Below are 14,112 nucleotides of genomic sequence, written 5' to 3' on the forward strand. Positions count from 1 at the left end.
CAGATTCTGTCTGAGTTTGTAGTCAGGACACAATGTTGTCTGATCTCATTAGGGTTTCCCGTGTCTGTCTCGAAGTGATTTGATATCAGATCAGATTACATGTTCTAGTGCATGATGCTGGTTCATCTCAGATGAGTTTATAAATTCAGCTCAAAGATGCTTTCTGATCTCGAATGAGTTTATAAATTGTGCTGTCAAGTTTAAAAATTCAGCATGATGCCTGTCTTATCTCAGATGAATTTACAAATGTCATGCACTATAAATTTTAGATAACGTGATCTCAGTTGAGTTCATAAAAGCATAGTTTCAGAATCTACCACATCCATCTGACATTATTTGATCTTTAGCACTTTTTTTATTTTTTATTAATGTGGTCTGACCTCAGACAAGCTCATCTCCGCTCCATTTATAAACTGCGGTTATGATGCAGTTTGAACTTTTTTAATTCAGCATGTGCTGTTATCTGATCTCAGCTGAGTTTATATAATTCTGTACGAGCTGCTGTCTGATGTCAGATGAGTTGAGGAAGGTATCGGCACAGCCAAGCCTGCATCTGAGGCGTTTTCACATCAACATGGATGGAAATTAGGCCTCTGCTCGCTTTCCGCGGTGGGTTATCGGTATTTACCACCGGTTCAGTACAGCCTGGTCGGAATATAATGGAAAGCAGTCCATTTGTCTGTCAGAGGACAGTGTTATTAACATCATGTGTCAGCGAGCTCCAGCAGCACTAGTCTGATGAGGAGGAGGATGTTGGGAAGCTATCTGCTAACGCAAGGATGCTTTTACTGCAAATAAACCTCTAACTCATCCGTGCTCTCGATTTTACCTCTTATAACGGAACGCCGCTCAATTTTCACGATCAATTTTCAACCCTTTTAGCCTCGAAGGGGATATTTTATAAAGACTTGCAGAAATTTTGATTTAGCTTCGCTAGCTAAGCAGCTGTTGGATTGACTGTCAGTGGATATTTTCAGCAAACGGGAGGATTTACTGCAAAATAACACCCGAATCAGACCGGTGATGAGTGTAAATGAGACATCTGGAGCCCGGAGGGAATGAATTCAGTGAACAGATTAAACGACATGTTTTATTAAAGGAAATGAACGGTCCGTAAATAAACGCGTGTTACTGAATGTGTTTAGATGATAAGGTGGCCGCAACCCAACAAACATTTCCTAAAAACCTACTCGGCGGCCAAAAAATAAAATTTAACCACGCAAAAAAATAAAATCTAAACTACTGAAAACATAAATCAAGCATCACTGAAATGGCTGAAGAGGCGTTTCCTTTACATTATCTGGTGTGGAACAACCAGTTTCTAGAATTGGACCGAGAGCTCCAGAAAAAACAGGTACATGGAGTAGTTTAAACTATTTAGTATCTTAATGAATAATTAGTATCTCTTTCCTCTCTAAAACCGTGTGTTGTGTGTTTCAGCATGACATGGAACGGCTGGATCCGCGCGGGCGCACGCCGCTCGAACTGTCCGTGTGTCTCGGGCATCTGGAGTCCACGCGCGTGCTTCTGAGACACAGCGCGGATCCCACACACAGCAACACACAGGGCTGGACAGGTACAGCTTCACACACTGAGCAACCCATCCGTGCAAACCTGTGTGACTTTACACAAGAAGAGAGGAGAGAGATGGGCTTTTTCACTGCATTTTCATGACCTTAAATGATAAAAAGTCACAAAATTTCAAGAAAACATGATAGGTTAGTTAACCAGTATTTCCAAAAACTCAAAAAACTGAAATGTATCAAAGTGATCTGCAACATAAAATAAGGTTTAAGCATCGAAAATGACAAAAGCACCATAAAAAATAGTCCATATGAGTTGTAAAGCCATACTATAACTTGTGTGAAGTGCAGACTGAGATACAGCAGAATACAAAATTTCAGTCATTTCAATACTGCACCATGTGCACTGTGTTTTTGAAACCGACTGAGAAAATAGATAAGATTAGAGCATTTAAATGCTTCATTTTTTCTTCTTGATCATATTATTTCAGGGCTACACCACCTCTCTCAAGCCAATCAAAATGCAATTTAAATCAAACTCAATAAGAGAACAGTTTCAGGGTTTGCATCAAGGACTTTTAGTTCTTTTGAGACATTAGTCCAATTACGGATTAATAATGGATTATTAGGGTGCATGTAAACATAGCTACTGTGGTATATCTTGGACTATTCCACACAAGCTGATACTTCATGTTTTTTGTTGTTTTATTTTTTTTAATTTCTCCTTCATTATATTGAAAAGAGTTGCCATGGGATTCTGGAGAATATCTCTGTTTATATTCCTCACACAGGTCTGGACTCACACAGAAAGGTCATTAGTGTCTAATTTTCATTGTCCTTTAAGAACTTCTCCTTGTCTTCCAACATGTGCATCTTCAGTAAATCTCATTGGTGCACGGCGGTGGTGATGGCAGTGTTGAACTGTGTGTGCAGTCTTGCAGGAGGCAGTGAGCACCGGAGACCCTGAGCTGGTGCAGCTGATCCTTCAGTACAGAGACTTCAGAAGAGCCACAGAGAGACTGTCTGGTATTCCTGAGCTGCTGAGCAAACTGAGACAGGTGATCCAAATGCACACATACACCCTTGACTGAAGATGCATTTGATATGCATTCATTGTGTAAATCCATTAGACTTTTTTATAAACTCATTAGGTACAGTATTGGTTTGATTTGCCGTCCTCTTTCAGAAGGTATTCTAACAACATGTCATCTTTTTTTGCAGGCACGTGATTTCTACGTGGAGATGAAATGGGAATTTACTAGCTGGGGTGAGTTTGAAAACTAAAAAGTTTGGATAGATGCACAAACTCTTTGGCTATCACTTCTGTCTCACCTTTGGCAAATTTTATCGTATTTATTTATTGATTATTAAATGTTGAATCTGCATCTGCCATTTAATACCCTGAGAAGCTGATATGGCAATACATTTTAATAAAACCAAACAACAAAGCAACCCACCATTGGCAAGCTATATGACAGCTTTAACCATTTCAGCACCACAGACGTGGACAGCTCCTGTGATCAATTGCTCCTGACAGTCAATTGTCATTCTGTCTCAATTACTCAGTTCCTCTAGTGTCGAAAGTTTGTCCAAGTGATGTGTATCGTGTATGGAAAAGCGGTTCGTGTTTGAGGGTCGACACCACTTTATTGGGCTTTGAGCACATGACTTGGCTTAAGGGCCGACGCAGCTACATCTTTAAAGGAGGAGGTGAGTCTTCAGTGTGCATTCATGCAGGATTTACAGAGAGTTCAGTGCTTTGAGCGGGTTTGTGTGTTTTGCAGAGAGCGGGGCCATGGTGATGGAGGTGGACCACGAGAAACAGGTGGTGTATACAGAACCGCTGTCTCTGTCTCCGCGGGACGCTCCCTCTCTGCTCGCCGCCATGCTGCCCTCGCAGGAGAGCACGGCCCAGAGACTCACTTCTCCTATAGTGTCCACTCATCTCAACACACGCAACATTGCCTTTGAGAGGTACAGGAAGAGGCTTTACCACAGATTTAATTTGTCCGAGTCTGTATGGAGTGCATTAGGGCATGGCCAGTTTTTCAGTGGCGCTGGTTCCCGAGGTTTTTTCCATTAATTTTTCCCTTAGGGATTTTAAAAAAAAATTTGTTAAAAGTGTTATAAACCATGAAACAAACCAGCCAGCTACGAGAAGAATCACAACATTACAAAGGTTTATTCGAAAAAAATAAATATTGGGAAATCAGACAAAAGGACTCTAAGACTGTGTACTTTAATGGCTTTAATGAAGCATTGCAAATAACAAATTAAAAACGATGGAGAAATATGCAACTATTAATTTATGGTTTATATACATTTACATTTATAGCCCATCGATTCTATATGACTTCCTGTTTAAACCCGCCCACCGATGTTATATCACTGCCTGTTTAGCCCCGCCCACCAATGTTATATGACTGCCTGTTTAAACCCGCCCACTGATTCTATATCACTGCCTGTTTAAACCCGCCCACCGATGTTATATCACTGCCTGTTTAAACCCGCCCACCGATGTTATATCACTGCCTGTTTAAACCCGCCCACCGATGTTATATCACTGCCTGTTTAAACCCGCCCACCGATGTTATATCACTGCCTGTTTAAACCCTCCCACGATGCTATAACACTGCCTGTTTAAACCCGCCCACCGATGTTATATCACTGCCTGTTTAAACCCGCCCACCGATGCTATAACACTGCCTGTTTAAACCCGCCCACCGATGTTATAACACTGCCTGTTTAAACCTGCCCACCGATGTTATATCACTGCCTGTTTTAACCCGCCCACCGTTGTTATATCACTGCCTGTTTAAACCCACCCACGATTCTATATCACTGCCTGTTTATATCCGCCCACCGATGCTATAACACTGCCTGTTTAAACCCGCCCACCGTTGTTATATCACTGCCTGTTTAAACCCACCCACGATTCTATATCACTGCCTGTTTATATCCGCCCACCGATGCTATATCACTGCCTGTTTTAACCCGCCCACCGTTGTTATATCACTGCCTGTTTAAACCCGCCCACGATGCTATAACACTGCCTGTTTAAACCCACCCACAGATGTTATATCACTGCCTGTTTAAACCCGCCCACCGATGCTATAACACTGCCTGTTTAAACCCACCCACAGATGTTATATCACTGCCTGTTTAAACCCGCCCACCGATGCTATAACACTGCCTGTTTAAACCCGCCCACCGATGTTATATCACTGCCTGTTTTAACCCGCCCACCGTTGTTATATCACTGCCTGTTTAAACCCACCCACGATTCTATATCACTGCCTGTTTATATCCGCCCACCGATGCTATAACACTGCCTGTTTAAACCCGCCCACGATTCTATATCACTGCCTGTTCAAACCCGCCCACCGTTGTTATATCACTGCCTGTTTAAACCCGCCCACCGATGCTATAACACTGCCTGTTTAAACCCACCCACAGATGTTATATCACTGCCTGTTTAAACCCGCCCACCGATGCTATAACACTGCCTGTTTAAACCCACCCACAGATGTTATATCACTGCCTGTTTAAACCCGCCCACCGATGCTATAACACTGCCTGTTTAAACCCGCCCACCGATGCTATAACACTGCCTGTTTAAACCCGCCCACTGATGTTATATCACTGCCTGTTTAAACCCGCCCACGATTCTATATCACTGCCTGTTTATATCCGCCCACCGATGCTATAACACTCCCTGTTTAAACCCGCCCACTGATGTTATATCACTGCCTGTTTAAACCCGCCCACCGATGCTATAACACTGCCTGTTTAAACCCGCCCACTGATGTTATATCACTGCCTGTTTAAACCCGCCCACGATTCTATATCACTGCCTGTTTATATCTGCCCACCGATGCTATAACACTGCCTGTTTAAACCCACCCACGATTCTATATCACTGCCTGTTCAAACCCGCCCACCGATGTTATATCACTGCCTGTTTAAACCCGCCCACCGATGCTATATCACTGCCTGTTCAAACCCGCCCACCGATGTTATATCACTGCCTGTTTAAACCCGCCCACGATTCTATATCACTGCCTGTTTATATCTGCCCACCGATGCTATAACACTGCCTGTTTAAACCCACCCACGATTCTATATCACTGCCTGTTCAAACCCGCCCACCGATGTTATATCACTGCCTGTTTAAACCCGCCCACCGATGTTATATCACTGCCTGTTCAAACCCGCCCACCGATGTTATATCACTGCCTGTTTAAACCCGCCCACCGATGCTATAACACTGCCTGTTTAAACCCGCCCACAGATGTTATATCACTGCCTGTTTAAACCCGCCCACAGATGTTATATCACTGCCTGTTTAAACCCGCCCACCGATGTTATATCACTGCCTGTTTAAACCCGCCCACGATGCTATAACACTGCCTGTTTAAACCCGCCCACCGATGCTATAACACTGCCTGTTTAAACCCGCCCACCGATGTTATATCACTGCCTGTTTAAACCCGCCCACGATGCTATAACACTGCCTGTTTAAACCCGCCCACCGATGCTATAACACTGCCTGTTTAAACCCGCCCACCGATGTTATATCACTGCCTGTTTAAACCCGCCCACGATTCTATATCACTGCCTGTTTAAACCCGCCCAAACTGCACAACTGTTAGTCAATCATAGCAGTGGTCGTTTATTTTCGAGTCTACAATCTGCCACGCCTATTCAAACTGCGTTCTGATGAGGGGCATCAAAACAGTACAGAAAATAGCCTATTACTTCTAAATTATGATGTTTTTTAAAATAAAATTACAGTCATGAGAATTTGATAACATAAGTGGACCTCAGAGAATAGTACAAAATAATAAAAAAGGCAGTTCATGACCCTGTAAGGTTGCTAAATTGATGATATATGCTTCTGCTGAAGCCATCCTTTGTTATTATTTCAGTTATAGTATAGGTGGGCATGTTTAAACAGGCAGTAATATAGAGTTGGTGGGCGGGTTTAAACAGGCAGTGATAGAGTCTGTGAGCGGGGCTAAACAGGCAGTGATATGAAAATGGTGGGCGGGGCTAAACAGGCAATGATATAGAAGCAGGCATTAAGCTTCTTCTGCAGAAGCAGTGTTTATACACTATTACATCAACTATTACAACTGTTGTTTTGGCAGACTGGCTTCAATATAAGCTGTTTTTAGGCTAACAAGAAAGTTTTGAGTTCTGAAATATACAGCATGTTTGTATAGTACAATGACCTCTTAAATGTCAAAAGATCAGGCGAATTTTGATTTCTCAGTTCGTGACCCTTTTAAAGTTCACGGTAGATCTGTCTTTCAAGCTTTATAATTTAGCATTAAAAATACATTCCTCCAGGTAGTGAGTTTTATAGTTTTTTTTTACCTCTGGAAACAACTGTTGCACATCTAATTCCCTGTTCTGTCTGACTCTAGAAATAAGTCTGGGATTTGGGGATGGCGCTCTGAGAAGACAGAGGTTGTTAGTGGATATGAAGCAAAGGTGGGTCCACTTTAAGAGACATTCAGCTCTGAGCCTTGCTGAAAGCATCTGTGCACAGGACAAAATGACCTCCCTGAATGTCTTTAAACTTACGTAATTGCAGGTTTACAGTGCCAGTAATGTGGAGTTAGTGACACGTTCTCGGACTGAACACCTTTCTGATCAGGACAAGTCTAGGAGTAAAGGTACTTAAAACCTGTACAAACAGAAAAATTATGCTGACAGTCAATTTATCAAAAAAATACACATACATATAGTTTATGTACATATGCATATATTTTCTCAAATGCATTTCCCTTTCTGTGCTGTCACCTTCCACTCACTCCTGGCCTCTCTGTGCTTTCAGGATGTAGAACTCCTCTACAGTCATTCCTTGGTATTGCTGAGCAGCACATCTCCAGTACTGGGGTGAGTGTGATCACTGATTTTTTATTGAGCATGGTTGATGATTTGAATTAAAGACATTGTGACTGTGCTGATTGGAGATTGTTGGATTGTTTCTAGAGTCAGGTTTCTCAGTGCGCTAGTCCCCATAACCCAACAGCTATCACAGCGGAGGAGTACTTTGATGCAGAGTTTAATCTGAATGGCAGAGATATTGGGCGGCCCATTGAGCTCACCAGCAAAGTGCAGAGGTACCGTCTCTATGGCAACTCCAAAGTGCCATGATTTGAACCTGTTTGCATGTGAATTAAGAATATTTGCTTTGTCTCTTTACCTCTGTGTGTCTCGCTCAGGTTTAAGGCCACACTGTGGTTGAGTGAAGCTCATCCGCTCTCACTGGCTGAGCAGGTTACGCCCATCATTGACCTCATGGCCATATCTAACGCCCACTTTGCCAAGCTGCGTGACTTCATCACCCTACGCCTGCCACCTGGCTTTCCAGTAAAGATTGGTGAGAAGAACTGTCATATCGTGTTGATTGTTCATTTTATGTCCTTAAAGTCAACCTGCAATCAAAATCTTTTGTGATTTACTTTCTTAAAGGGACAGTCCACCCAAATATACTGTCGTCATTTACTTACCCTCATCATTTACTAATTTCTTTATTCTATGGAACACGAAAGAAGATATTTTAAAGAATGCGAACGGTTTCGGGTCCCATTGATTCCATTAAGTTATTTTTGCTGCTTTATAGGTCTTGAAAGGTTAAATGCACACACTTTTATGTGTCAAAATGCATGTCTTAGCAAGTATCCTCGTAAACACAGTACTTACCTGAAAACAAACAGCAGAGAAAGAAAAACAAGCATGTAACAGTATATTGGATCCGGGGCAGCTCATAAAGTGACAGCAGTCTGTAATTTACATTTACATTACATCCAAAGCGACTTCAGGATATAAGGATAAACATTTGTTTATTTTTTTTATCTAACATGTTTTAATGGGAATTAAACCCACAACCTTTTGCTCTGCTAACGCAATGCTCTACCACTTTTTTAACTATAGTAAGAAGAAAAATACGATAAATTTATACAGTGAAGAATATGCAGTTTTTATACATTTGATTACTATAAAGTATATCCAGTGTAGTCTTATTTATTTGTTCTACTGTAGTTTTTTTTTTGTCCTATTCTTATTTAATTGATGACTGTTTACTTGTCTTCATTGAAATGGAGTTTTTTTTTTACAAAAGAATTACAAAATTTCTATTGTATCAAAAATAATTATATCATAAAGACCTTGTTTAAAGCTCAAAACAACCAATTAAAAAAAAGAAACATTGTGATATATATATCGTTACTGTAAAATAATAAAATAACTCTTATCGTGATATTAGATTTTGATCATATCGCACACTCCTGCTTGATGGTGATTAAATGATGACAGAATAAAAATTTTCATCTATGCACATTACATTTATTTGTTGTCTTATTTAAAATATTTTCTTGAGAAATGTCCTTTTTTATATCAAAAATTGTTGTAAACGGCAGTATAAATTGAGTCATTGTCCTGACTCTTAGAAATTCCTCTCTTCCACGTGTTGAATGCTCGAGTGACATTCAGCAATCTGTGTGGCTGTGATGAACCGGTCAGTTCTGTTACAGTACAGTCTCCTCAAGGAGCAACCGAGGCTGGTAAGTATCTCTTCTGGTCTAAAGCTGCTCTGACTGTGACTGTGCAAGGTATTTAGCCTCACCTCACTGCTTCCAGGTCAGACGCCTCCCCCTCTGCAATGTGAAATCGACCCGTCTGTGTTTGAGCCTCCCCCAGAATACACCACACTTGGACCAGGCCGCAGCGAACCAATGAGGGATGAGGATGATAATTTACTCCAGTTCGCCATTCAACAGAGTCTGCTGGACGCAGGAACAGAGAGTGACCAGGTAACAGCATCCATCACATGGATCCATGGATCGGCATTCTAATGCATTACACACAAAATATTCCATGCGCTTTCACGATCTGGCAAGCTCTGTTCTGATTGGCTGGCTGAACACAACTTCTGAGAGTCGCAGTATATTTTTATCAGTCTGCCTGGAAACAGATGTTTTCCAAGGTACTAAGTTTATATGATTTAAGAGAGAGCTAATTATTTGATATTGATTATTATTTTTAAAGATATCCAGAGTTTATTTTAGAAGCACGGTAATCAGAGTTTGTATGTAGACATTAACTAGCAATTAAACTAGATTCCTGCTATTAGAACTGAATTTTCCCCTTTATGACTGTGAAATAATCTAGACATTATTTTGGGTGAAAAAATGTCAGATTTGGGTCTAAAGCCACTCATACTAATACTGCCCTGTGATTATTGCATTATTGAAATATATATGAAAATATGAAAGAATCCAAAAACATAAGCTCTGTTCACAGTTTTTATTTTTAATTTTATTTTATTTTAACGTGTAGATTTTTGTCCCAACAAATGAAAAATATTCCTTTTTTTATTTTTTTACTTTCATGCAAAACCAATCATTAGTCATTTTAGATATTCTAACATCTCTATAGTAATTTTTAGTTATTTTTATCAGAATAAGCTGTTACCATAAACCAGCCACCTAAACATACCAACCACTAAAACATTACATAACAAACTTGTGAATCATTTATTCAACAACCATATGCTTTTTTTGTGCTATAACCAAGAATGCAACCACATATTCAACCTGTTCAGGATAAATGCCAACAAAAAAATACTACTTTAATGAAAAAAAATCATTAATATGCACAGAAGACATTTCTTTGATTAGTGTAAGTGTTGCAAAAAAAACGCGGTTGCATGAACTGCTAAGACTTGTCTAAGTCAGTCATCTAAATTTGTAGCTGGTTATACTGTACTAGTTATTAATAAGACACAGGCTTAACATCTTTGGCTGTGTTTATACATCTGTCTTGTCATAGTCTTTATTATTATTATGAGTAATTGTGAAGCTCTAGTCAATACTAAACTATTAGCAGACATACATTTTTCATCATTCCCTCCACAGTTTCCACCCACTCCCTCATTCCTCTTTCTTTCCTTGTGCGTTTCTGTAGGTGACCATATGGGAGGCTCTCACTAACACTCGTCCAGTTTCTCAGCCTCCGCTTTATGAGGAGGACTCTCAGCTTGAGAGGTGTGTATGTGTGTGTGTGTGTGGATTGGGTGTGAGGATGTGCATACCAATTGTTCATGTGTTTGAAATGTGATTGTGTCTCTGACAGGGCGATTCAGGAATCTCTGTCTTTGTCGCTGGCTGGAGGAGAGAGTGTGGAGTCCGATGCTGGCGAGCAGTTATCCCTGTCTGATCCCGCACTCATCTCTCCTCCGTCTTACAGCTCACTGAGCGAGCCTCGGGCGCCGGGTGCGATTGCTGTGGCCACCAGTTTTGATGAACAGCTTCGCATCGCGATGGAGCTTTCCTGCAGAGAACAGGAGGAGTTAGACAGGTACGAATGACGGGGGAGCAAGAAACGACAGGATCCAAAAACATAAGCCCTGGTCCCAAACCTGCTGAGCTAAAATCTAAGACAGTTTTGCATGCATCCAAGAGGAAATTTTGTTTGGTTTTGTTTATTGTTTTTGATTATTTTTTTGTTTTGTTTTATGTTATGTCAAGTTTTTGTTGTGCTTCTATGTACAACCTGATAAGCACATTTACTACACATATTTATCAGATACATTTTGTTTTGTTTTTCTGTTTTGTTTTTTGTTTCATTTTAGATTTTTTGTTGTGCTATAAGCAACCTGACGAGCACATTTATTACACATTTTTCATCCAAGATAATTATGTTTTTCTTTGCCTTTTTTATGAAAGAAATGTTGTTTTGTTTGTGTTTTTAATTGGTTTATTTTTTTTGCACTATTTACAATCTGATAAGCACATTGACCACATTTTCTTTTTGTTTTTTTGCACTAATATACAACCTGACATTTACTAGGCTGCAACATATTTTTCATCAAAGAGAAAATGTTGAATTCTTTTGTTTTTCTTTTGTTTCTTTTTTGTTGTTATAAACAGTCTCACAAGCAAATTTACTGCACATTTTGTCATCCAGGTTAAAAAATTATTATTATTTTTTTTGTTCTATATTTTCGTTTTGCTGCACTAAAAACAACCTGACAAGCACTTTTAATACACATTTTCATCCAAGAGAAATTATTTTGTTTTCTTTGTCTATTTTGTTTAATTTTGTTGCTCTATGAACAACTGACAAGCAAATTTTTTTATCTAAGAGACACATTTTGTTTTGTTTGTTGTGTGTTTCATTTTTGTTTTGTTTTGTTTTGTTGTGCTGTAATAGGGTCACCATATTTCAGTTTTCCAAAAAGAGGACAGTGGAGGATGGGGGTTGTATATTACATTTACATTTAGCTGATGCTTTCATCCAAGACTTACAATTGCTATATATGTCAGAGGTTGCACGCCTCTGGAGCAACTAGGGGTTAAGTGTCTTGCTCAGGGACAGATTGGTGTCTCACAGTGGATTCAAACCCGGGTCTCTCACACCAAAGGCATGCGTCTTATCACTGCGCCATCAACACCCAAATATATCATATAAGTATATAATCTCAAAGCTCAAAATATGTCATTTCCATACCTAAGGGGCATATTTTACAGTCACTAATATGCAGATTAATCATAAACAAAGCTAAAAGGCTTCTTAGTAGGGGCATTCCTTCACAAAACTTAACATCTCCCACAGTTAATCAGGGGTAGAATGCAACATTTTTCAATGTGACAAGCATTTCAGTCAAATGTAATTTATTTCAAACCTTTAACCCACGGGAGGAGATCAGCCCATGGCAACAGTAGCCCAATTACATGGAGGAAAAATGCGGACTTGGCAACCCTGCATCCAACACAAGCTGTAGGAGTCTGATCTTAACTGATGATTGGTTGAGAGTAAAGAGAGATGACTGACAGACCATGCTAAAGGACAGAGATCTTATAAGATGTGCTTCCTTTACACAGAGTGTGTGTGATCGGCAAGTCTTAAGTGAAAGTGAACGAGTGCTCATTCATAAGCGATTTAAATACTCTGCATATTGATGGCGGCTCCCTAAAATTATATACATTATTAGAATGGAGCAGGAGAGGGATTAAGGAAATAGTCCCGCGCAGATCTTTAATAATTTTAAACTATGAATGGTGACTGTAGAAAGTAAAAGCCAAATCCTATTTTCAATGTAGCGACTTAATGTGAGGAATGTTTTTTTTCATACCATATGTGTGATTGCATGGGTTTAGTAGAGACCATCTTAAAATCATATAGACACTGTAGTACAGAGTTAATGTATTTGCTCATGTGTATCAGCCAGTCTCACTGCTCTTTTTGTTCCCTGAAGGAAGAGGAGGGAAGAGGAGGAAGAGCTGGAGAGGATACTACAGCTGTCTCTCACAGAGAAGTAACTGTAGCCCTGCTTGATGTGGGTTTAACAGAGTCATTTATTGGTTGTGTTTTTTTTTTCTGCTATGTTAAATTATTCTTCTTCTAGATTCATCGCTCTTTATTTCCTTTCCAAAATAATAAATGGAATATAAAGAGGAATCGGAGAGAGTGTGTGTGCCAGGACTGAAACAATTCATTAAATCAGAGAGCACGGCATGAAAATGTTCCACTGTCTTTTGAGTGATAAAAGGTCAACTTTAACTTCATTGTATAATGATGCAGATGAAAATGTGAATATAAATTTTAAACATTGATGACTATGATAATGCATAAAGGTAAAGTACTGAAAATACTATTGCATAAAATAATGAGTTTACTTATGGTGGATAACATGAAAGTATAAGTATTAAATGTTGCTCAAACACTTTCACAACAATGATCTCTGTTATGATGTTTCTGTGTGCATGTGGAAGCAACCATCTAACACACAGACAGCAGACAAAGAAAACATAATATGATGTAAAGGGGGTTCAAATAGCCTTTGCCTTCAGAAAAGCTGCTCTTCACACAGACCATGCATGTATAGTTTGATTTAGCTGCAGAGTTCCTCCATAATGCAGTGTTTCTATTATTATTCTTGTATAACACTTTCATTTTGTTATATAAGACAACTGAATCATACATCTGCAACAAATCGAAAGTTATTCTCCACTAGCTCATTGGTTCTCAATCAGTTGGGAAGGTTACTTTGGAAATGTAATAAGTTACAGTTATATATCATGTAATAAGTGACTTAAATTTGATTCCTTTTCTAAATTTCTAATGCTTTCAACTGATATTTTTCAAACATGTAAACCAGGAAGGGTTAACCTTACACTATCAACACTGATCACCGTCAGACTTTTAAAATCCTTCTTCACTTGAATTAAGATTACAATAATTTCATTTTAATGCACAGCCATCAGAAAATCAGACTTACTTTGAGATCATTATGAGGTTAAATACAGATTTTAAATCATAACAAGGAATAGTTTAGTAGCTATGATGCTGTTTTTGAAATCAAATCTTTGCATAGCTATGACAGGAAACACTGCCATAATACTGCCTTGGAAAAAAGTTAATCTTGAAGAAATAAGGCATATACATAAACCCAGATAGGAAATAAAACAGTTATTGAATCATATGTGTTCTATTCTGTGTCTTAAACTCAAACATTGGTGTCTCATATTTTAGAGCAGTCAATGGCAATTCATGAAAGAAATCAATTAAATCTGTG

General features: G+C 39.3%; 1 protein-coding gene across 1 annotated transcript; it reads left to right on the forward strand.

Annotated features, from left to right (window-relative positions):
* Positions 1-481: 481 nt before the first annotated feature.
* ankrd13d (ankyrin repeat domain 13 family, member D) lies at positions 482-13,272 on the forward strand. The gene is made up of 16 exons (XM_059516390.1): positions 482-1,354; positions 1,441-1,576; positions 2,457-2,581; positions 2,745-2,790; positions 3,090-3,233; positions 3,308-3,497; positions 6,953-7,019; positions 7,123-7,204; positions 7,366-7,427; positions 7,524-7,654; positions 7,757-7,914; positions 8,984-9,097; positions 9,174-9,346; positions 10,500-10,579; positions 10,668-10,892; positions 12,793-13,272. Exons 1-16 carry the CDS (start codon positions 1,271-1,273, stop codon positions 12,854-12,856), a joined length of 1,881 nt encoding a protein of 626 aa, XP_059372373.1. The 5' UTR covers positions 482-1,270; the 3' UTR covers positions 12,857-13,272.
* Positions 13,273-14,112: the final 840 nt, after the last annotated feature.

Source organism: Carassius carassius, chromosome 29 (assembly GCF_963082965.1).
Source record: "Carassius carassius chromosome 29, fCarCar2.1, whole genome shotgun sequence".
Lineage (NCBI taxonomy): Eukaryota > Metazoa > Chordata > Actinopteri > Cypriniformes > Cyprinidae > Carassius > Carassius carassius.

Coding starts and splice junctions, on each gene's coding strand:
- ankrd13d (XM_059516390.1), top strand. CDS start 1,271: ATGGCTGAAGAGGCGTTTCCTTTACATTATCTGGTGTGGAACAACCAG. Junction 1,355..1,440: donor GAGAGCTCCAGAAAAAACAG/GTACATGGAGTA, acceptor TGTGTGTTTCAG/CATGACATGGAACGGCTGGA. Junction 10,580..10,667: donor GAGGACTCTCAGCTTGAGAG/GTGTGTATGTGT, acceptor TGTCTCTGACAG/GGCGATTCAGGAATCTCTGT.